Source organism: Aplidium turbinatum, chromosome 8 (assembly GCF_918807975.1).
Source record: "Aplidium turbinatum chromosome 8, kaAplTurb1.1, whole genome shotgun sequence".
NCBI classification, from domain to species: domain Eukaryota; kingdom Metazoa; phylum Chordata; class Ascidiacea; order Aplousobranchia; family Polyclinidae; genus Aplidium; species Aplidium turbinatum.
In genome coordinates this window covers 29,895,891-29,922,208 of record NC_137479.1, presented here as the reverse complement: position 1 = coordinate 29,922,208, position 26,318 = coordinate 29,895,891, and the positions used below count along the sequence as shown (strand labels likewise).

Here is a 26,318-nt window from a genome sequence, read left to right as displayed (position 1 = left end):
CGATATATATGTCAAAATGACGTTAAATAATTAACATGACGTTACGTAATTAACGTAACGTTATTTAACGTTAATATTAACGTAACGTCATGTTATATCGTAACGTCAACAATCCGTGAACACGCATTCGTAATCTATGAAATAACTTTTCCAGACGCATCTTTGTTGCTTGATGATGTAATTTCCTATTTATGTCACCACCGTCTTGCAACGTTTTTTCACCGTTATAAGCGCATTGTCATCATTTCATGTCAGGTTGCGAACAAAATTAGTTGAATATTGGTAGCCTATTCGTAACATTGCTTTATTTTTTCATTCATTTTAAAGCACCCCCAACTTCCTTTTCCAAACGCCAACCTCTGGCTGTCTATTTTTGTTTCATTTATAAAACGTTATTTTTATGCAATCCTCTAATGTTGAAAATAATTGAATATGACTGTGTCCAACATCTTCTAAAGCTTCCAAATGTTGCTTGTGGATACCAAATCACTTCTTAACTTATAATAAGGAACGTTTAAACTTTTGTTATTGCGTCGTGATATCTATTTAAGATGTTCATTGAGTAGCTTGAAAACGAAGACAAATATTATTGTTTGATAAACCTACCATTCAACGTTTTATAGGGAGAGAAAACTTTTTCTCGAACCGTAGAAAATTTCATGATCAGATCACCGCTTCAATGCTTGCTGATTTTATCAAATATTTCTGAAAACTTCCTTGGTTTTGTATTATCTGAAGTATCATTGTTGTTCATATTACTTGGGCGTTTATTAATTTACACCACTGCACTTTCGTTTTATTAGACCTACTACTGAGTATCTTGAAAATGTAGATAAATTATTGTTTCTATTTTCTTTTTCAGTTACTGGCTAGGGATGCACTCAAATTCGTATCCTGAACAATTCCCACCCTCAATTCGTACCCTGAAAAGATCGAGAGAAATTTTTTAAAAAAAGCCGAAGTCATGCCAAACAGAAATGGTTACTTGTGATGCTGTAACACAATATAACGTGTTAGATTTCCGTGCTTGTTCATCAAAAGGATGCCAAGCTGCCTTGAAGCCAATGAGTGGTAAGGTGGTAAGAAACTTTGACTCTATAATATGACATATTATGAAATAGCAGTAGTGTACATTTTAATAGCTTTGGAAAGAGAAGTGATGCCGAATAATACTGTAAAAGTTGCTTTGCTTGATTTGGAATATGTTTATTGCAGCAACTCAGGCTAATGCCCTGGTATTAACACAATCTGTAGGTGTGACCTGCAACTTACAAGAAAGAAAATGAATTCCACCAGATTACCTTACTTCCACTACCAAAAAAGCAAGAATGGCTTTGCAAGACATATCTTTTGAAGATAATGAAATGCACTAACCAAATTTCTCAATAAATACATTTTCGGAGGTGTCTACCAATGAACGTAGTGAAAAGCTGGGGTAAGTTTGTAAAATTCCAAAACAAAACTTCGTTCCTAAACTTTTCATCAAATTTTCCTATAATTTAACTGATGATCCACTGGGATGCACTGTGTGACAAAACATTTTAAATAAAGTAAGCAATATCACACCAAATCAGAAGAATCGGTTTATTTAAATACAGAGCTTTCGCCACACAAGTGTGGCTTCATCAGTATAAACTTATTCAAATAGAAGTTTGTAAACAATGATATATCTGTTATAGATATTTTATGAATGCTTCCTGATGTATGGAAACACACACATACTGTAAACGGAAGTGCTCAATCTTATCTTTAAAATAGTGTCATTGATAAGAATTTTTAATATGTCATTGAGCAGAACACTGTACTTCAACAATTGGAAGGTGATGGTATTGACCTCATGTTAGCAGGAGATGGAAGGGTAGATTCTCCTGGACATTGTGGGAAGCACGGCACATACACGATCATGGACACAAGATTGAATAAAATAGTGGATTTGCAACTTCTTCAGGTATGGACTTCAGCCAGTACATTTTATACTTTAGCTAGCAAATCCAGCTTCTTTTACATGACTCATTGAAAAGCCAGTGTGTCTTATAACAAATTTACGTTTATTTTACGTATGTTTGTACGTTATAGTTTCTCTGCTCGGCCGCTTCGGCGCGCTTTCCATTGATTGTTTTCTCTGCAAGCCCATTTTCATAAGAGCTTTTCTTGCTGTGTTCAGTAAAAGGGACTTTTGTTACTTTAAGTTCTGGTCGTGTGAGACTGATTTAATTGGTTCGTATTAATAATTTATTTGCATCAGACAAAGCTGTCCATATCCAAAACAAAACAACAAAATAATACACAAACTGCAAATGCACAAATAACAAACAACAACAACGAAATAACATCAAAAAATAACAAAATAATACACAAACTGCAAATGCACAAAATCTCAATAAATAGGCTAGGCCTATCTACTGTTACAAATTTACAGACAATTTTTATTGTTGGTTTTATATTGTTGGCTTGTGTTTTGCAGATGTACTTCGTCTCTTACTTCTTTTAAACCTAATAAATGGTCGTTTCAGTGTGAACATACCCAGATAACAAATCAGTCGCTTTTTACATTGATTCAACGTCTGCAGACGTTGAATCAATGTAAAAAAGCGACTGATTTGCTATTATGTGTACTTTTCTCAAACTGCTCGTAAACAGGCCAACTTCGCCCAGAAAGCAACAACGTAATGATGATTTATTGATGCTAAGCTATTTCACTGAAAACAATTTTACTGAAACAAATTCACTGAAACAATACAAGCTGTATTTGGCTGTACAGTGTACAATGTACATGCTTCCCATTGCCAAGTCAAGGAAAATTTGCGGCCATGGCCGTCTCCCATCGAATCGGCACATACAACACTCGCGGCCATTTAAAAAGTTGTTTTGAATTTGAAGGAGTTACCGTATCGTAACAAAAGTAAATGTAACCAAAAGTTGTTTTTGCAGACGTTATAGGCACATTGCCTATAGACAGTTTGTTCGCTGTATCTGGGGTTACCTTGGACGTTCAATCCGTGTGCCTCTGCCGTCATGCGTCGTTCGGCAATTAGGTCGAAATTTTCAAATCAAGATAGCGGCGAATATGTTGGATTTAAATATCCTGATTTGAAATAAAATGTCAGAATTCAAAGTCTGTTTTGAAAAAAGCTTTTCCGTGTGCACAGAGAGAGTGAATTTTGTACATGTACAGACAGTACAGTAAGCTATACTAGAGGTCTTAAGAATCTTCTTGACCTAGTTCTGTACAAACTAATATGGTACTTGTCGAAAGGTAGTTACTTTCAGTGTTCATTTTATCAACTACTAAGCCGCTTACAATCGACATAAATACGTGTAGTTCATTGTATTTGTTGGAAACGACACTACGAACACTTGCTTACAATGCATCTTGCGCGGACATAAGATCGACTAGTACTCTCATGACGTCACACGTGATTATCGCACGGTTCAGTGAGCACGCGTCGCTCTGAAACTAAGGGCTAACTAAAACGGCCCTACAAAGGAAACGCAATGAAATTAAGGGAAAATTTCAACGACAACTACTTATTATACATGTCTAGAGCACTTACAAACAAAAAAATCGAAAAGTATGGTTTGGGGTTTACTGCCCCTTTAACTTTCGACTCAAGTTCCACATGTGTTGAGTGAAGATTGATTGTATATTGTTAATAAGAGACGGGTTCAATTGTGATGTGGAATAGTCACTTCACACTCTCATTATGTCCGCCCGTTAGATTCACACATCGTAAAAGAAAGACGAAGCACGTTTGGAAAACACAAGTTAGAAAATAGAGAAAGAATGACGAGAGATTGTCGCTCAAGCGTGACAGTGCATCGCAATGATGACGTCACGATTGCGCGACAATCTATGTCACAATACGGAGACAGATAACTTGGCCATAATTTCGTGAACACTAGCTTATATATTTTATTCAAGGTGACTGTAGGCCTAGTAATTTTTGACCAACCCTCGTCTCAGCCATGTGCTAGTTCGTTAGTCCTACCGACCTCATGCCGTTGTAAACACAGTCTCGTCATCTTTTTTAGGCCGTCCATGCCGCCTGCATTTAAACACTTCCAAATACTGAATTCGCTTTCCTAAATCTTTCCAATTAAACAGCTATAATTTAAACCTTGTGTCCGAGACGAAACTTTAGAAACGAAGCCTATAATTATTGAGTTTTTATTTTCATCTTTTTAATAATCAAAGCATCGTGTTCAGACTTATTGATTGATTGATTTTAACCCTCTAACTGGGAAAACTTCTTTGAAAGGTTAATCCTGGCAGTTTGGCATACCGCTACTTGTAGAGGCTTTGAACCACCGACGCAAGCCCTGTCAAAAATACATAAATCTTTAAACTTTAAATAAATATAGGCTAGGCTACAGAGCACAAATAAATTTTATAACCCGGATCATATAAATTAATTTGTTTGGTATAGGCTTCTAATCATCCATAAAAAGGTGTAAAAAAATTTTTAAACGTGAAATTCTACTTGAAGTTTATTTTCTGACAAAACTTGTCCTTTGTTTGGGAGATGAAAATATGGTACGGTAGTCTTATATAGAACGCACAAACAAAACAGAACAGCAAGTTAGCTAAACTTTGATAAATTGCATCAAACATGTGTTCAAAGTGACAAAAATATGGCGATTCTGATCTCAAGTATATAACCTATGTTTGTCAGCCTATCTTTTAAACAAACTTTGATCCAATAAAAAAAAAACACACAAAAAAAACTTGAAATTCAACAATCGCGCGGTAAACATTAAAACATGACCAAAAATTTACAAAGAAGAAAAAGAAGTCGGGAAAAAAAGTGTGTTGGGAAAAAAAGTGTGTTTGCAAAAAAAGACAAAAAAATGAAAGACTAGTATTTTAGAAGGAGAAAAATAAGCAGCAAGGGAAAAAACACTTTTTTATTCTTCCTAGCTCTTTTTTTTCTTTTTTGCAAAATGTTATTTTCTTATGTCCACTTTAGGGAAATTACCTTTTGAAAAACAGAGCTGGAGGTGGAGACTGGAGATCCCCACCAGACAGAGAACTTTTATTTCGTCTGGATGTATGGTACATTTATAAACAATACCAATAAAATAGCACAATAGAAATGTAAACAGCACAACAGACAGGAAGCAGCGAAAGACTATATCAGTCATCGAGTCAGCTGTTTTCCTGTTCTTTAATGTGACAAATGTCAAGCAGTGCAGGTCAGGGTATTTTGGGCCCTGTGCAGAATATGCTTTCTGGGCCCCAATAACAATTATCCAATTCAGTAGCGTGCTGCGTAGCTAGGTATTTTGAAAGGGGAGGGGAGTTTGATGGCCGGCGGGCGAAGCCTGATGATGTGTTTGCCGAAGGCGACACCTAGCGACGGGGATCTTATTCAAATAGATTCTATCTAGCGGGCGGGGGAGATCAGCGGCGGGGATCTTATTCAAATAGATGGAATCTATTTGAATAAGGACCTTCTGAGGATCCCCCTTTTAGGGTGATACAAGCTGTAGGCTAAAGGTTTTAGAAAGTAGTAACTATGTTTGATGTAGGCCTAACCAATTATTTGTTAATTTAATACTGTGGTTTCAATCTGCTTAAGCCATGTAGGACCTAAAAGCTTTTATATCTACATAATTCATTGAAACAGAGTTCAGGTGTTGCAAATGTTTTAAATGTACTTTTGTGTGAAAACATCATATAAGGACATATAATATACGGTGCTCTTGCACAAGACGCCCTGTTAGTCAACCGGAAAAAATGATGACGTCACACATATTGGAATAGACTATTATGAAAGAGGAAGAGCGGGGTGGAAATGCACTGAAACACACCGGAAAGAAATTGTCTCCCATTTATTGATTTGTTGTTCAATTTCAACAAATTTGCTATCGTAGGAAAGCACAAGCATAGATCTAACCAACTAAGTTAATACCAAGTCCCAAAATACTACTAGCTCCATCTAGTGGTCACCTAAACTTGACCATCAAAACTTCAACCAAAACTTCACCAAAACTTCATTTTAAATCATAAACAATCTAAATCAAATCCAATTAAAAGAACATGTTACTGTGTATTGAAGTACTAACTTTCATTTTTATATCTTATTTAATATGCGAGCAATCGTTGTTCGAAGACAGCCCCCCAACGAAGCTTTTGCCCAATGCATTTCAATGACGAATCGATCGTCTTTCAGTTCACGCCCTGCTTGTTCACGATAATTAATTGTCTCCCATTTATTCATTTCTTGCTCAATTTCAACAGATTTGCTACCGTTGAAAAGCACAAGCATAGATCTAACCAACTAAGTTAATATCAAGTCCCAAAATACTACTAGCTCCATCTAGTGGCCAACTAAACTTGACCAAATTCAAACCATTATCAAAAGTTTATTTGCAATGATAACAACATTTAACGACAACCAATTAAAAGAACATATTACTGTTTATTGAAGTGTTAACTTTCATTTTTATATCTTATTTAATATGCGAGCAATCGTTGTTCGAAGACAGCCCCCCCCAACGAAGCTTTTGCCCAATGCATTTCAATGGCGAATCGATCGTCTTTCAGTTCACGCCCTGCGTGTTCACGATAATTAATTGTCTCCCATTTATTCATTTCTTGCTCAATTTCAACAGATTTGCTACCGTTGAAAAGCACAAGCATATATCTAACCAACTAAGTTAATATCAAGTCCCAAAAAACTACTAACTCCATCTAGTGGCCACCTAAACTTGACCAAATGCAAACCATCACCAAAACTTCATTTTAAATAATAAACAATCTAAATCAAATCCAATTAAAAGACCATGTCACTGCTTATTGAAGGGCTAACCTTTATTTTTATATCTTATTTAATATATGAGCAATCGTTGTTCGAAGACAGCCCCCCAACGAAGCTTTTGCCCAATGCATTTCAATGGCGAATCGATCGTCTTTCAGTTCACGCCCTGCGTGTTCACGATAATTAATTGTCTCCCATTTATTCATTTCTTGCTCAATTTCAACAGATTTGCTATCGTTGAAAAGCACAAGTATAGATCTAACCAACTAAGTTAATATCAAGTCCCAAAATACTACTAGCTTCATCTAGTGGCCACCTAAACTTGACCAAATTCAAACCATTATCAAAAGTTTATTTGCAATGATAAAAACATTTAACGACAACCAATTAAAAGAACATATTACTGTTTATTGAAGGGCTAACCTTCATTTTTATATCTTATTGAATATATGAGCAATCGTTGTTCGAAGACAGCCCCCCAACGAAGCTTTTTCCCAATGCATTTCAATGACGAATCGATCGTCTTTCAGTTCACGCCCTGCTTGTTCACGATAATTAATTGTCTCCCATTTATTCATTTCTTGCTCAATTTCAACAGATTTGTTACCGTTGAAAAGCACAAGCATAGATCTAACCAACTAAGTTAATACCAAATCCCAAAATACTACTAGCTCCATCTAGTGGCCACCTAAACTTGAACTGTTACCAATGCAGCATTTTTCGTCGTAATATGCTTGAGCTTGGATTACAAAGCAAACAAAGCAACTGAAGTACATAAAATGCATGTAGATTAAACATTTGTGTAGACTAGGTGTACTGAGAGTAAAAATATGTAGGGGAGATGTGGCACCTATGGGACGAATATGACATTATTTCTAATAAAACGTTATTTTAAAGCAAATCATGAACTAAAGCAATTTTATTGCAAAGTTTAGTCATTGTTTCATAACATGAAATCAAAACAGTGATGACTGTAGGCTAATATTCTTTATCGTTTTTTTTTCATCATTAAAAAGTGTCAGACAACTGTCCCATAGGTTGCTTACATACATGATCAATGGGACAAGGGTCTATGTGCCAGGGGACACTTTGCTAAATACATCAATTGATTGTCAAGGGTATGATGGAATGAAAGAGACTCAAGAGAAGAAGCAGAACTTGTTTTCTTGGTTTTCATCAATAAATAGACCCGCTTTTCTTTTCAGACATGATAAAATAAGACACTTTAAAGGTTCAATGAATTGAAATCTAAAAAGGTATATACTTTTGCCATGATCTATAGCAAAGTCTAGTGTAATAAGGCTTTTCAAGATTGTACAAAAATAAAGCAGTAGCTCTTATCTACATCCCTAGCGAAAAATACTTTTTAAGTGAAAAAAATTCCTTTCAGCCTTAAAATAACCTAAGAATATGTCCCAAAATTGATTGCTTGCACAGTCCCATTGGTCATTCAACCACCAGTTTGTGTTTAGCTTGTCTGAAGACATATCACAGTACAATGTGTACTTTTCTGTTGTGATAGCATCAGACCCAACCATATGGCTTAAACTGTCATGCCAAGTCCCACTTGATACAACTTATTCATAGTGTAGAAACTGTTAACAACAGTTAACCATTTAAAGCAGTGGTTCTCAACGTGGGCGGTACCGCCCCCCAGGGGGCGTTTTTGATTTTGCAGGGGGGCGGTATGATCACTTCGGATTAAGGGGGCGTTTTGATTACTAGGGTGCATTTTGGTTTAACCCATCTACCGCCCAGCGTAACGATTTTGTCAAAGAGCACGTATCTACGTGGTAGCATTTCCTACCTCATACCTGGTGGAAAAGGGATTCATGTTGTTCTGCTACATACCAAACAGCGAATCCCACTTGACATATCCATAAGAGGTGATCTTCGAATGTTTCTCACTGGCTTTACACCGGATGTAAAGAAACTGACACTTTCTCACCAAGCCCAAGGTTCACACTGACTACCAGTAGGCCTATACTATTTTCATGCTCGCAAACATATATTGCTTTTCATCAAATATAGTTACTAGTCTCTAAAACCCTTACAGCCTGTTTCACCCTAAAAGGGGATCATCAAAAGGTCCTTATTCTAATAGAAATATAATTCTATTTGAATAAGGACCTTCTGATGATCCCCTTTTTAGGGTAAAACAGGCTGTAAGGGTTTTAGAGACTGGTAACTATATTTGATATAATTATATCGCTCTGCTTGTCTTTTTGCTTGGCATTGAGCACTTTTTGTAGAATAAATAATATTTATTGTTTTATATTCGCTTTTCATAATTAATCGTTTTTGTTGGGAGGCGGTAAAATTTTGCCAGTTCATAAAGGGGGCTTTGGGCCAAAAAAGGTTGAGAAACACTGATTTAAAGTTACTTTGGGAGCAGAAAAAACAATCAACTGACCTCGCCACTTAATTGCACAGCTCCTTTTCAAAAAGCACGATGGCTCATGTCAAAAGAATTATGCATCCATTAAAAATAAATTTACCAATTTAACATGTTTTTGTTATTTCTATTTGGAAACCATTGCAGCAAGCATTTTACGCTGAAATTTATTTAAAGTTGCTTTCGTATGTTTTTAGATCTTGGATATCGCCACCAAACGGTCAACCATCACCATCATTATGTTTTGGCCACAGGGGTTCATACGAACCACATTGAAAACCTGTGGTTGAATTGTAAACGGAAATTTAAAAGAATGGGTGGCACCACAAGACACATGATACCTGGGTATCTTGATGAATTTATGTGGCGACATCAGTTTCCACGGGGACGACATTTTCCGGAAGTTCTCCGCGCCATAAGGGAGTCCTACCCATTACTGTAGCCGCCACATCGTCCATTTGCCAAAAAACAGCCCTTTTCAGGGCTACCTAATGATAAAAAAGAGTTGCTGCCCACATACTTTGTGATGTTTATTCTATTACAAACAAACTAGGCTAACAAAAGTGCAATGTCGCATGAAACAAAATTATTTTTTTAACTTAATAAAAGTTACGTTTGTAACATGATTTTTGTGTGTCAACGTTTAAGGTTTGGACCTATGAATCATTTTGTTTACACACACGGATGCCTTTGGGAAAATGACTTCATGTGGTTATGAAAGAACACGAGAATGCAAGCCCAAGTCATCTCATTACGGTTTCGTTACTTACCTTTGATCCATATTTAAGCCTAGGTTTATTCGGCTTAGCCTATGTGTTGTGAAAAAATTATTTGGCTAAGCATTGAACAAAACATAAGTATCCGCACCAACTGTATCGCTGGTTGTTGTTTCTTTTTAATATTTGCAGAAGTTTCTCCATCCAAATAGGAACAATTTTCTGGTTCCTGCACTTGGAGCTGACATCACTTGCTTCCTCAACCGAACTTTTCCAGTTGATGTCGACTGCGGGCCGAGTGACAAGAATTCTTCCACGACCTCACAAAAGATCAAAGTTCTACACCGCTCTAGAGCACACATCGCTTTCCTATTTATCAGTGTTTGTTACATTACTTGATTCGGACAAGCCATTACACCACCAATTAGGCTATTTGTGTGCCTGATCCTAATCCTTTCTATGACTTTAACATTTTTTCAATATAAATGGGAGACAATTAATTATCGTGAACACGCAATGCGAATCCAAAAAGACGATCGATTCGTCATTGAAATGCATTGTGCAAAAGCTTCGTTGGGAGGCTGTCTTCGAACAACGATTGCTCATATATTCAATGAGGTATAAAAATAAAATTTTGCGCTTCAATAAACAGTAACATATTCTTTTAAATGGTTGTCGTTTAATGTTTTTATCATTGCAAATAAATTTTTGATAATGGTTTGAATTTGGTCAAGTTTAGGTGGCCACTAGATGGAGCTAGTAATATTTTGGGATTTGATATTAACTTAGTTGGTTAGATCTATACTTGTGCTTTTCAACGATAGCAAATCTGTTGAAATTGAGCAAGAAATGAATAAATGGGAGACAATTAATTATCGTGAACACGCAGGGCGTGAACTGAAAGACGATCGATTCGCCATTGAAATGCATTGGGAAAAAGCTTCGTTGGGGGGCTGTCTTCGAACAACGATTGCTCGCATATTAAGTAAGATATAAAAATGAAAGTTAGCCCTTCAATAAACAGTAATATGTTCTTTTAATTGGTTGTCGTTAAATGTTTTTATCATTGCAAATAAACTTTTGATAATGGTTTGAATTTGGTCAAGTTTAGGTGGCCACTAGATGAAGCTAGTAGTATTTTGGGACTTGGTATTCACTTTTTTGGTTAGATCTATGCTTGTGCTTTTCAACGATAGCAAATCTGTTGAAATTGAGCAAGAAATGAATAAATGGGAGACAATTAATTATCGTGAACACGCAGGGCGTGAACTGAAAGACGATCGATTCGCCATTGAAATGCATTGGGCAAAAGCTTCGTTGGGAGGCTGTCTTCGAACAACGATTGCTCGCATATTAAATAAGATATAAAAATGAAAGTTAGCCCTTCAATAAACAGTAATATGTTCTTTTAATTGGTTGTCGTTAAATGTTTTTATCATTGCAAATAAACTTTTGATAATGGTTTGAATTTGGTCAAGTTTAGGTGGCCACTAGATGGAGCTAGTAATATTTTGGGATTTGATATTAACTTAGTTGGTTAGATCTATACCTGTGCTTTTCAACGATAGCAAATCTGTTGAAATTGAGCAAGAAATGAATAAATGGGAGACAATTAATTATCGTGAACAAGCAGGGCGTGAACTGAAAGACGATCGATTCGCCATTGAAATGCATTGGGAAAAAGCTTCGTTGGGGGGCTGTCTTCGAACAACGATTGCTCATATATTAAATAAGATATAAAAATGAAGGTTAGCCCTTCAATAAACAGTGACATGTTCTTTTAATTGGATTTGATTTAGATTGTTTATCATTTAAAATGAAGTTTTGGTGATGGTTTGCATTTGGTCAAGTTTAGGTGGCCACTAGATGGAGCTAGTAGTATTTTGGGACTTGATATTAACTTAGTTGGTTAGATCTATGCCTGTGCTTTTCAACGATAGCAAATCTGTTGAAATTGAGCAAGAAATGAATAAATGGGAGACAATTAATTATCGTGAACACGCAGGGCGTGAACTGAAAGACGATCGATTCGCCATTGAAATGCATTGGGCAAAAGCTTCGTTGGGGGGCTGTCTTCGAACAACGATTGCTCGCATATTAAATAAGATATAAAAATGAAAGTTAACACTTCAATAAACAGTAATATGTTCTTTTAATTGGTTGTCGTTAAATGTTTTTATCATTGCAAATAAACTTTTGATAATGGTTTGAATTTGGTCAAGTTTAGGTGGCCACTAGATGGAGCTAGTAATATTTTGGGACTTGATATTAACTTAGTTGGTTAGATATATGCTTGTGCTTTTCAACGATAGCAAATCTGTTGAAATTGAGCAAGAAATGAATAAATGGGAGACAATTAATTATCGTGAACACGCAGGGCGTGAACTGAAAGACGATCGATTCGCCATTGAAATGCATTGGGCAAAAGCTTCGTTGGGGGGCTGTCTTCGAACAACGATTGCTCGCATATTAAATAAGATATAAAAATGAAAGTTAGCCCTTCAATAAACAGTAATATGTTCTTTTAATTGGTTGTCGTTAAATGTTTTTATTGCTCCTATATTAAATAAGATATAAAAATGAAGGTTAGCCCTTCAATAAACAGTGACATGTTCTTTCAATTGGATTTGATTTAGATTGTTTATCATTTAAAATGAAGTTTTGGTGATGGTTTGCATTTGGTCAAGTTTAGGTGGCCACTAGATGGAGCTAGTACTATTTTGGGACTTGATATTAACTTAGTTGGTTAGATCTATGCTTGTGCTTTTCAACGATAGCAAATCTGTTGAAATTGAGCAAGAAATGAATAAATGGGAGACAATTAATTATCGTGAACACGCAGGGCGTGAACTGAAAGACGATCGATTCGCCATTGAAATGCATTGGGAAAAAGCTTCGTTGGGGGGCTGTCTTCGAACAACGATTGCTCGCATATTAAATAAGAATTAAATAAGATATAAAAATGAAAGTTAGCCCTTCAATAAACAGTGACATGTTCTTTTAATTGGATTTGATTTAGATTGTTTATCATTTGAAATGAAGTTTTGGTGATGGTTTGAATTTGGTCAAGTTTAGGTGGCCACTAGATAGAGCTAGTAGTATTTTGGGACTTGATATTAACTTAGTTGGTTAGATCTATGCCTGTGCTTTTCAACGATAGCAAATCTGTTGAAATTGAGCAAGAAATGAATAAATGGGAGACAATTAATTATCGTGAACACGCAGGGCGTGAACTGAAAGACGATCGATTCGCCATTGAAATGCATTGGGCAAAAGCTTCGTTGGGGGGCTGTCTTCGAACAACGATTGCTCGCATATTAAATAAGATATAAAAATGAAAGTTAACACTTCAATAAACAGTAATATGTTCTTTTAATTGGTTGTCGTTAAATGTTTTTATCATTGCAAATAAACTTTTGATAATGGTTTGAATTTGGTCAAGTTTAGGTGGCCACTAGATGGAGCTAGTAATATTTTGGGACTTGATATTAACTTAGTTGGTTAGATATATGCTTGTGCTTTTCAACGATAGCAAATCTGTTGAAATTGAGCAAGAAATGAATAAATGGGAGACAATTAATTATCGTGAACACGCAGGGCGTGAACTGAAAGACGATCGATTCGCCATTGAAATGCATTGGGCAAAAGCTTCGTTGGGGGGCTGTCTTCGAACAACGATTGCTCGCATATTAAATAAGATATAAAAATGAAAGTTAGCCCTTCAATAAACAGTAATATGTTCTTTTAATTGGTTGTCGTTAAATGTTTTTATTGCTCCTATATTAAATAAGATATAAAAATGAAGGTTAGCCCTTCAATAAACAGTGACATGTTCTTTCAATTGGATTTGATTTAGATTGTTTATCATTTAAAATGAAGTTTTGGTGATGGTTTGCATTTGGTCAAGTTTAGGTGGCCACTAGATGGAGCTAGTAGTATTTTGGGACTTGATATTAACTTAGTTGGTTAGATCTATGCTTGTGCTTTTCAACGATAGCAAATCTGTTGAAATTGAGCAAGAAATGAATAAATGGGAGACAATTAATTATCGTGAACACGCAGGGCGTGAACTGAAAGACGATCGATTCGCCATTGAAATGCATTGGGAAAAAGCTTCGTTGGGGGGCTGTCTTCGAACAACGATTGCTCGCATATTAAATAAGAATTAAATAAGATATAAAAATGAAAGTTAGCCCTTCAATAAACAGTGACATGTTCTTTTAATTGGATTTGATTTAGATTGTTTATCATTTGAAATGAAGTTTTGGTGATGGTTTGAATTTGGTCAAGTTTAGGTGGCCACTAGATAGAGCTAGTAGTATTTTGGGACTTGATATTAACTTAGTTGGTTAGATCTATGCCTGTGCTTTTCAACGATAGCAAATCTGTTGAAATTGAGCAAGAAATGAATAAATGGGAGACAATTAATTATCGTGAACACGCAGGGCGTGAACTGAAAGACGATCGATTCGCCATTGAAATGCATTGGGCAAAAGCTTCGTTGGGGGGCTGTCTTCGAACAACGATTGCGCGCATATTCAATAAGATATAAAAATGAAAGTTAGCACTTCAATAAACAGTAACATGTTCTTTTAATTGGATTTGATTTAGATTGTTTATCATTTAAAATGAAGTTTTGGTGATGGTTTGCATTTGGTCAAGTTTAGGTGGCCACTAGATGGAGCTAGTAGTATTTTGGGACTTGATATTAACTTAGTTGGTTAGATCTATGCCTGTGCTTTTCAACGATAGCAAATCTGTTGAAATTGAGCAAGAAATGAATAAATGGGAGACAATTAATTATCGTGAACACGCAGGGCGTGAACTGAAAGACGATCGATTCGCCATTGAAATGCATTGGGCAAAAGCTTCGTTGGGGGGCTGTCTTCGAACAACGATTGCTCGCATATTAAATAAGATATAAAAATGAAAGTTAACACTTCAATAAACAGTAATATGTTCTTTTAATTGGTTGTCGTTAAATGTTTTTATCATTGCAAATAAACTTTTGATAATGGTTTGAATTTGGTCAAGTTTAGGTGGCCACTAGATGGAGCTAGTAGTATTTTGGGACTTGGTATTAACTTAGTTAGTTAGATATATGCTTGTGCTTTTCAACGATAGCAAATCTGTTGAAATTGAGCAAGAAATGAATAAATGGGAGACAATTAATTATCGTGAACACGCAGGGCGTGAACTGAAAGACGATCGATTCGCCATTGAAATGCATTGGGCAAAAGCTTCGTTGGGGGGCTGTCTTCGAACAACGATTGCTCGCATATTAAATAAGATATAAAAATGAAAGTTAACACTTCAATAAACAGTAATATGTTCTTTTAATTGGTTGTCGTTAAATGTTTTTATCATTGCAAATAAACTTTTGATAATGGTTTGAATTTGGTCAAGTTTAGGTGGCCACTAGATGGAGCTAGTAGTATTTTGGGACTTGGTATTAACTTAGTTAGTTAGATATATGCTTGTGCTTTTCAACGATAGCAAATCTGTTGAAATTGAGCAAGAAATGAACAAATGGGAGACAATTAATTATCGTGAACACGCAGGGCGTGAACTGAAAGACGATCGATTCGCCATTGAAATGCATTGGGAAAAAGCTTCGTTGGGGGGCTGTCTTCGAACAACGATTGCTCGCATATTAAATAAGATATAAAAATGTAGGTTAGCCCTTCAATAAACAGTGACATGTTCTTTTAATTGGATTTGATTTAGATTGTTTATCATTTAAAATGAAGTTTTGGTGATGGTTTGCATTTGGTCAAGTTTAGGTGGCCACTAGATGGAGCTAGTAGTATTTTGGGACTTGATATTAACTTAGTTGGTTAGATCTATGCCTGTGCTTTTCAACGATAGCAAATCTGTTGCAATTGAGCAAGAAATGAATAAATGGGAGACAATTAATTATCGTGAACACGCAGGGCGTGAACTGAAAGACGATCGATTCGCCATTGAAATGCATTGGGCAAAAGCTTCGTTGGGGGGCTGTCTTCGAACAACGATTGCTCGCATATTGAATAAGATATAAAAATGAAAGTTAGCCCTTCAATAAACAGTAATATGTTCTTTTAATTGGTTGTCGTTAAAATGTTTTTATCATTGCAAATAAACTTTTGATAATGGTTTGAATTTGGTCAAGTTTAGGTGGCCACTAGATGAAGCTAGAAGTATTTTGGGACTTGATATTAACTTAGTTGGTTAGATCTATGCTTCTGCTTTTCAACGATAGCAAATCTGTTGAAATTGAGCAAGAAATGAACAAATGGGAGACAATTAATTATCGTGAACACGCAGGGCGTGAACTGAAAGACGATCGATTCGCCATTGAAATGCATTGGGAAAAAGCTTCGTTGGGGGGCTGTCTTCGAACAACGATTGCTCATATATTAAATAAGATATAAAAATGAAGGTTAGCCCTTCAATAAACAGTGACATGTTCTTTTAATTGGATTTGATTTAGATTGTTTATCATTTAAAATGAAGTTTTGGTGATGGTTTGCATTTGGTCAAGTTTAGGTGGCCACTAGATGGAGCTAGTAGTATTTTGGGACTTGATATTAACTTAGTTGGTTAGATCTATGCCTGTGCTTTACAACGATAGCAAATCTGTTGAAATTGAGCAAGAAATGAATAAATGGGAGACAATTAATTATCGTGAACACGCAGGGCGTGAACTGACAGACGATCGATTCGCCATTGAAATGCATTGGGCAAAAGCTTCGTTGGGGGGCTGTCTTCGAACAACGATTGCTCGCATATTGAATAAGATATAAAAATGAAAGTTAGCCCTTCAATAAACAGTAATATGTTCTTTTAATTGGTTGTCGTTAAAATGTTTTTATCATTGCAAATAAACTTTTGATAATGGTTTGAATTTGGTCAAGTTTAGGTGGCCACTAGATGAAGCTAGAAGTATTTTGGGACTTGATATTAACTTAGTTGGTTAGATCTATGCTTCTGCTTTTCAACGATAGCAAATCTGTTGCAATTGAGCAAGAAATGAATAAATGGGAGACAATTAATTATCGTGATCACATAGGGCGTGAACTGAAAGACGATCGATTCGTCATTGAAATGCATTGGGCAAAAGCTTCGTTGGGGGGCTGTCTTCGAACAACGATTGCTCGCATATGAAATAAGATATAAAAATGAAAGTTAGTACTTCAATACACAGTAACATGTTCTTTTAATTGGATTTGATTTAGATTGTTTATCATTTAAAATGAAGTTTTGGTTGAAGTTTTGATGGTCAAGTTTAGGTGACCACTAGATGGAGCTAGTAGTATTTTGGGACTTGGTATTAACTTAGTTGGTTAGATCTATGCTTGTGATTTCCTACGATAGCAAATCTGTTGAAATTGAACAACAAATCAATAAATGGGAGACAATTTCTTTCCGGTGTGTTTCAGTGCATTTCCACCCCGCTCTTCCTCTTTCATAATAGTCTATTCCAATATGTGTGACGTCATCATTTTTTCTGGTTGACTAACAGGGCGTCTTGTTTTGTGTGTTTTTTACCAATGTGTTAGACCGCAACAGGCTAGAGTGGCAGGCTGGCAGCAGACATAAGATGACCTTACAGGTCTTTCGTTGCCATCCTGTTGTGCTGATAGACACTCAATTTGTATGTACTTTTTGTTTGTTTATCGCCAGCAAAACAATAAACTGAACTGGCTTTTGTAAGCTATGTGGCGTGCCCTATGACATGCTTTCAATTTAGGCTATAACAAAACAACATGCAACTTGTTTATGAAAACATTTATAATTTCCAATATGAAGTTTTTACAAGTTCATGTGTACCCCGTCCCCAGTATCTTACTGTACATGGTTTATAAATCAAGCAAACAACTTTACAAAAAGTGATGTTAATGAAGAAAGCTTTCACATTGATGTGATGTTATCAAAAATTAACATTAATGAAATTAAAATGCCACCCCACATGCACCAGACAGGTATGGAGGAACCATGTGGGCCTGGGCCCATCTGCTTTATTTTCTGGGTAGACCTGGCCCACCCACTTTTGAAAGCAGGATTTCTCTGAAAAGGCACGGTACGGTTAGCGAAAACGGCAAATCAGAGAGGGATTTCCAAAAAAAGGTCTTCACTCATTTGATGTGCACACTAGTTGGATTATTATCTTTGATAGCTCAATAATGAAATCCAATCTTTAAACTTTTTTGTTGAGCCCACTATTGATGAGCAGCACATGTGGTTGTGGTTGCGTGTGATTGGTGGAGCAATGTATCAATCAGTATAATTATTCTCTATGGTTAAAACAATGATATCATCACATATGCACAATGCACATACTGTATAATGCTGCAGATTATTACTCCCAGGTGGTATTATAACTGTGTGTGTATTGTTGCCTTTTTATTTCGAAGTGGCTATTCTTACAACATATTGTAACACTAGCCTCTGAAGCTATTCTTACAAGCACCACTCAAGCAAGACGTTGTTTACTCGAGCAAGACCTTAATGCGCTCAGGCGTTTCATCCGACGACGCTCATACGTAATTTCGCGCGCATGCGTATTGGCTTGTGCTGCACACTTGATCGCAGAGTGAACCGCGGTAGTTGCTGATTTTGCTGAACGAAACAACACGTCAATGAATCCATCGTCATTATGATTACGAAGGGAGCATTATATTACAGTTTTGAGACACTTTCTTCGGCTATTAAGCAATGGGAAAAAGAAAACTTTGTCAATGTTTATGTGAGAAATTCCATAACAATTGAACGCGCAAAACGACGTCTAGCACTTACATCCACAAAAACCTGGAATGAACAGTTGAAGTATCGTACAATACAGTATGCTTGTGTGCATGGAGGAAGAACACCCAAATCATGTAGTCAAGGAAAAAGACCAAATCAAAGGTAAGTAATGATGGTTTTGTCCTTGGTGCCCATAGGTTGAGCTTCTCATGTAGCCTATATGCATAAGTTTTGCTAATAGATTGAGTTTTGCATAAGTGCAAATTGCCTACATTCCTTATGAATGCTGAGAACTTAGCAAAATGCATATATTCTGCTGAACCATTCCCGCATGCTGTCTATTGTAGTAGGCATCCTTCCATCTTTTCAGATGATGGTAGAGGTAAAGGTGAGTCCCATACTTGATCCAAGCATCGGGGGATGAGAAGGTAAGGTTCTCATTATACTAAGCCTTCGGCACTAACGAGAGTAGGGTGGCCAGTTCCTTTCTCTCAGCCGCCTTTACTTCAGCAACTACGCCCACCCAATTTATCACACCCTGGGTAGAGGTGAGCAGTGATTTTCAACAACCAGCTTAAGCCGGGAGTCGAACCAGGATTGCATGATTGGAAAGCGAGTGCCTTATCCGCTGCGCCATCCCACCGTTTATTGTAATTTCCATTGAATTGTCATGCCCAGAATTATTCCTAAGTTGCATTGAATTACCCATTAGTTTTGTTAATTTACCCATAAGTTACGTCGCATTGCTCATCAGCACAATTCGTCGAATTACCCGTAAGTCTCATGGAATTATCCATAAAGACATGTCTTATGGGTACCGGTACTTCAACGCAGCTTTTTGGCAATTTGACGTGACTTGTGGGTAAATCGACTAGATTTATGAGAATGCTCGGCTGAACTTGTGGTAATTCAACGACAACGTGACTTTATGGGTAATCCAGCCGGACTTATGGGTAATTCAGGTGGGCTTATAGGTAATTGGATGCAACTTATAGGGGGGTATGTTAAAATTAAAAAAATCTGAGTACCCCCCAAAATTGTGCCACTGGGTGTAAAAAAACATAATATGAAAAAATTTTTGGGTTGCCCCTCCGGGAACTCCCCGCTACTGGGGGGTCTAACGAGCGATTTCCAAAATGCATGGGATTTGACACCTAACTTTTGAATCGGTGGCCATAGAAAGCTGAGACTAGTCGTAAAAGTTTCGTCTTGAAAAGTTAAGATAGGAATGTAACAGTTTCAGGTGTATAGTTTGGCCCGTACAAGCCCATTTTGGCCCAAAATGACTCATTTAGCGTACCGCGATGGTACCAAATCAAAAATTTGGCAATAATTGGCCTTAATGAGTTGGAAATGGGCCTAAATTATTGATTAATAAGCTATGATAGGGTTGCAATATTTTTGCATGAGTGATATATGCCCGACTTGACTATGCTTCAGGCACATCATTTCCTGCAAACATCAGAGTGTGTTACTTCTTTTTCGTCAATTGATATGTTCAAATCGACATTACCTAAACCAACAATTCTCAGCTCGATTGATGTTTGCTTGCAAGAACACTGTAACGAAGGAGCTTGCTTGCTCTATTCCTTCAATCTTTTGCAAAAGGCTTGGCAACTCAAAAAGGGTCTTTGTTTGGTTTTGGTCCTGCTGCAAATGAGGACACAGGATCGCTGCTGAAAATTGGATCGGCAAGTGATGATGTCCTACAGAAACTGGATAATCTACCAGTTCACAACCTAGGTGAAGAACGTAGTGTCGGATTAGTGAACTACAAGATAAATATTTATGGTAAAAGAAATCTTGATACAGTCTCCAGAAGTGTAATTCTCAATAAAAGCACGGATTTACTTAAAAATATTCTGAAGATTGACAAAAAGAAATGGGAAAAATCAGTACAAGACAGCAAAGAAATTAGACTACAATGGAAGGAAAAGATGAAAGCTTATGAAGAAAAATGTTACTCTGAAAAAGAAGCTCTTAATATCAGAGCAGAGCAAAGTAAACTTGCTGATTTAGATTTCCTGAAAGCGCAAAATCCACCAGGGCCTTTCACCACTTCTGAGGAGGTGAGTGCTTACCTTCTAAGTGATGTTGTAACAGATCACACATAAAGAACAAAAGACTTTGCACTGAATTTCGCTATGCAAAGAAGACATGCCACTCCCTAAAATCAAGTGCTTTAATATTCCGACTGAAATGAGACTATAAAAATTCCAGATTTGAAGACTATGGCAACAACCTTATCAGCTAGTTAGATAATCCACGTTCATGTGCAACTATAACAATGTTAGACCTCCAAAGTGTGCTTTCTGCTCTGCATTTGCTTACAGAGGCAAATTCAAGCTCCACATCAAATGACCAGGAAGCTGATTCTGCAGCACCAGCCTATCAAGTTGGTGAGTTTGTAGCTGCCATCTGGATTGAAGGAAGTGAATAACACTGGTACCTTGCTAACATTGCTGAAGTTGTGAATGATGATGCCTTACTACTTACATACTTCAAGAAGGTTGGCAACAGTAGACATGGAGAAATATGGATTTCCCCTGAAAATCCTGAACTTCTTGTTACTGATACTTATCAGATCATTCATAATAGCTTGGATGTGTCGTATGTCAGATCTGCCCGGATCAAATGCTGTGTTTCAAATGAAACAGTTCAACTATTGAATGAAGCTCTTAATGAAAAGATAAAAAACACTAACTAATTTGATATCTGGAACTACACAATACTTCCATAACATTGGACCTTTGAAACATAACTATGATTATTCTTTATATGCGTCAGACAAAGCTGTCCATATCCAAAACAAAACAACAAAATAATACACAAACTGCAAATGCACAAACAAACAAACTATCATTTAATATTACATAGTCGTCCAAGAAGAACGTGGAAACAACAAGTGAAGGAAGAATTTAAAAAAGTCGGACTGAAGGAGGAAGATGCAAGGGACAGAGTGAAATGGAGAAAAGGAATTAAAACAATTGCTGCGAGGAAACAATCGGCCACCCCCACTAGTGGGGAACAAACCGACGATGGATTATGATGATGATGAAAGCAATAGCCTCCTGTTCTTATTATTTTATCAGTATATATACAGTATGCTGAATATTATATATATAATACGTCTTACGTCGTATTGGTAACTGACACGTACATATATTTATATTTCAAAAGAGCAAACATGGGCAAGAAAATTGAAAATGCTTTATAATGACTGGCTGTAATACCTATATTTCAATTTTTATGACATTACCCAAAATGTCTCTGATTTTAAACGTAATGACGTCATATAATCAATCAATTTTCTACAACTAGACATGCATATGATTCATTTAAAAGTACTAATTCGAATCATAACGTTTTAAACAAAAAAATATCCCGATTTCAAACTTATTAAGGTAAAATTTTGAATTTCATACAATCACGATAGGCCAAATAGGCCGTTTTGGACCAAAATGGGCCTGTCCATACACCTGACACTTCTGAAACTGTTACATTCCTATCTTAACTTTTCAAAACGAAACTTTTGAGACTGGTCCCAGCCTTCTATGACAACCGGTTCAAATTGTAGGTATCAAATCCCATGTATTTTGACAATCGGTCATAAAACCCCCCGGTAGCGGGGAGTTCCCGAAGGGGCAATCCAAAATTTTTTTCATAATATGTTTTTTTACTCCCAGTGACATAATTTTGGGGGGTACTCAGAGTTTGTACTCAAAATTTGTATTTTAACATACCCCCCTAAACTTATGGGCAATTCGACATGACTTGCAGGTAGGCTACTTCAACGTGAGTTATGGCTAATTCAAGTGTACTTATGGGTGATTCAACACGGCCTATGTCACCTCATCTTTGTTGTTTTTCAGTACTTTTATCAAAGGTTGTCCATTTGGAATCAAAGTAAATGCAACGTCAGATGGAAAAGCACTATGCATCACTGAGATTAGTAATGTCAATGATCATAATCATGATTTCAATGAAGTAAGTGGAAATAACCCTTTGTAGTAGTCATAGCCTTTGAGCTATGGTCACACTAGCTCTGTATATGATGAGGCTTTCATCAGAAATTATGTGAAGGATAAAAAAGAGCAATAACATTAGGGGGGGGGGTTAATCGGCTTATTTTTCAAATTCAATTTTAACCCAGGTTTTAGGATACAACAGTACATTCTAAGACCTCTAGTAAAACAAATTTGAAATTTCCGTCCAAAACCCCCCTCTATCCAAAAAATTACTTTTCGTGTACAATTGCATTTTGATTATGACACTTGAAGTTCAAATATTGTTTGCTACTGTACTAAAACACGTTAAAAATGTTGCAAGACAGATTTTCTGATCTTGACTTCATCGTAAGACATGGTAAAGTGGTCATTTCACTTTGCGCGCATGACTACGCACATGCTGAATATGACCAGTTTGTGCGAAACTGGTCATATTCAAGCCGCCGAATCACCAAACCTGGTGATCTTGCCCATCTCTGTGGGTTGGACACCTGTCAAATGATATGTCGTTTTCTTGATTATGTGCATATAAATTATTTTTCAGAATGCATTTAATTTGATGCCTAAACAACGAAGATTAAATGAAACAGAAAGCAGTGTGATCGGAGAAATGCTTGCCACCAAAGCAAATAAAAAGTTGGTACTAAAGCACATTGCAGATTCTACAGGAAAAACAGTTATTCTTAAAGATCTGCATAATATTGCCGCAAAACAGAGACCTTTGTATGAAAACACCTATGATGAACTTATTAATGAAATGATGAAAGAAAAAGGTTAGTCGACAGACAAAACTTTTTTGTCTGTTATACAAGATATGTTCATGCTAAATAGTAGAGATGACTTTCCACGTGCAGTATGATAAGTAGTGATAGAATGAGCTCCGGTTCCGGTCAAATTCTGGCTCCGTGCTGGAGGTGATGTGACTCCGGCCTAGAGCCGGAGGTGTGTGTGCAAGCTGTGGTCAGGGTCATGACCTTGGATAAATCTATTTTTTTTTGCATCATTGTAGTACTGCAGCAATGCAAGAATATGCTACCAGGTTGCCTGTAACATTGGTCAACACCTTAGGCGTATTTGCAATCTATAGGTCGCTGCTGCAGATTGATTGTCACATGATATTGTGTGTGAGCATTCTTCTTGAACCATTTCAGATATAATGTCAATTAAGCAATTCGCGATTGACCTCTCGCTGTAATGGTTTAGACTGCAGATGAATTATTTCGATGACATGGGTTCAATTCCCACCATTGCCAGTTCAATTTAAAGTGTTGACCGCCTGGTTTACCGGTCAATAGACTCCGTCTACTGCAGCGAACTGCGGATTACCAGTACGATTACCAGTACGATTACCAGATACTGGAAGTGCTGCTGCAACATCTTCCAGCAATGATCCTGGAATTGTATTTCCTACGGTCTCAAACAGTACTTTACAGCACACACCCGGTGACATCTTGTCGACCGTTGATACCAGTGCGATTATGATGCAGACTCCGTCCAGTTCTGTTCAGTCTTTTACAAGTATGTGCTGTTTCTGAAAGCTTCATTTCTGATTAGTTGTTTTTTTTTCTTGCATTGCATGCTGCGCTTACACTACGTTTCATGTTTCTTAAGATTATAGCACGGTCTGCATTATTTGATAACTAGTGAGTTTATTGACAGGTGATGCAGCATTGTGCAAATAATCATCGAGAAACACCTAGCAGATTTTGATAGATACTGGATTGGTTGGCATTCTGTAACCACGCCAGAAGCATGTTTTGGCTGCAACAAAATCTTGTTTTCAAAAGGTTAATGTAGATTTGTTGACACCTCAAGTGCTCGCTTCCAACTCAAAATACGGTATATCACAATATCTACTGCCAGTGCACGTATTTACGATTATACGACATTATGTTCCGCCCAGGACCGTAACCTCGTCAGTTTGGCCCCCATTGCAACAGTGCAACACATCCAATAATTGTCCAGTAAAGACTCGTGCAACGCTTCTATTGTTTCTTCATTGCTCAGAGGTGATCCTTTTCAGGCACTGATACTGGAAGTGCTGCTGCAACATCTTCCAGCAATGATCCTGGAATTGCACTTCCTACAGTCTCAAGTAGTAGTTCACAGCACACACCCGGTGACGTCTTGTCGACCGTTGATACCAGTGCGATTATGATGCAGACACCGTCCAGTTCTATTCAGTCTTTTACAAGTATGTGCTGTTTCTGAAACATTCATTTTTGATTAGTTGTTTTTTCTTGCATTGCATAATGCACTATGTTTATTAATTTTTTAATAAAAACGTTGAAATAGTGATGTTTTCTACGTTGTAGCCTATATTCGATTCTCGTTGTGTTTATTAACAGATGATGCAGGATCAATTAAATTTCCACCGAAGATGATGAAACGTGGCAGGCCAAAAGGAGCTGGATTGACAGTCATTGGGTTACCACGCAAGAGACAAAAAAAGAGCGGACCAATTCCATTCAGACTGAAGTCGTCTTTTCAGAAAGAAGCAGGTTTGTTGCATTTATGTTTGTGTGACTTCATTTTTGTTATAGCCTACGTTAGTTTAAAAAACTACACTTTGACTTCTGTGGGCCTGCCTAGCCGATAGGCTACGTCAAAGCGTACGTAGGCTACATCAAACAAAGTCACCCATGGTCATATTTTTCAGCAATACTCAGTTGGTTTGTCGATTCTGAGGTAGTAGAAGAGGTCTTGCGTCCATTCAGCGATCGACTGATCAAAGAAAATGAAATTGAAACATTGCCCGAAAGAATTCCAATGAAGTGTTTAGATGAAAACATTGCCATTGCTTCTGTGCGAAGACATTTTTCTTTTGACGGTTGGAAGTTGATGGAGAACCTACTGACCACTTTGCGAAATAAAGGCCGCTGGTTGTGCACCTCCTGTATTTTAGATCTTGATGCAGGCGACAGCATCATGTGCGACTCGTGTCTGGATTGGCACCATCTGAGATGTCTTGGTAGAACAATGCCGCCAAAAACGAAGTCTTGGTTCTGCAGGAAATGCAACCTTATGGAGAAGTGACATTGAATGTTCAGGTGATACTGCAATCTCGGTTTGTCAATCAAACCAAGGATATGTAAACCGTGACCTACGAAAAGACTTATTGGCCTTACTATTGGCCTTACATTTGATAAAAATCGTTTCTTCAATGGTCCTCACATAAAACGCTAACGATGTGTTCTTGAATGACTAATGAGTCCAATCCTGGCATTAAAAGTTCTGATTCATTTAGGACATTTAACATTCTTTGGGAGAGCTGGCTGAAAGTCATGGACTAGTACAGGTTTGTAATGTAGTTGCTGCAATATACTACGGTCCAACAAGACCTTCAACAGTTCACCAATATTCAACTATTTTACTGTTTCCAACTTCACACAATTAGTATATGTTGAACTCTTTCATAGCAAATGGTGGTACAGAACTTGAAAATAGCAAGTAAAAGGTAGCTCGAAGCTGCAGTTTTTTTTTTGACTGACTCATCAGGAGCTGTCATCAGAATAAAACAAACCTAAATGTGGTGAAATAGTCTATTTATAGTGGAAGGAAAGAAGAAAAACTGGAGCTTCAAACTATCAGCTACCTTATACTCGCTAAATCCAGATTTGTTGCATGTGTGTAGTATTTACATTTCTTCACTGTAATCTTAGGCTATGGCATAAATGCTTTGATTTCTTATGGCAAAAAACGGGTGATGAAG

General features: G+C 36.9%; 1 protein-coding gene across 1 annotated transcript; it reads left to right on the top strand.

Moving 5' to 3' along the window:
• Positions 1–977: 977 nt before the first annotated feature.
• LOC145776254 (uncharacterized) lies at positions 978–26,318 on the top strand. The gene is made up of 9 exons (XM_082587654.1): positions 978–1,079; positions 1,796–1,948; positions 18,568–18,761; positions 22,472–22,586; positions 23,151–23,379; positions 23,960–24,124; positions 24,630–24,800; positions 24,955–25,107; positions 25,266–26,318. Exons 1-9 carry the CDS (start codon positions 978–980, stop codon positions 25,640–25,642), a joined length of 1,659 nt encoding a protein of 552 aa, XP_082443780.1. The 3' UTR covers positions 25,643–26,318.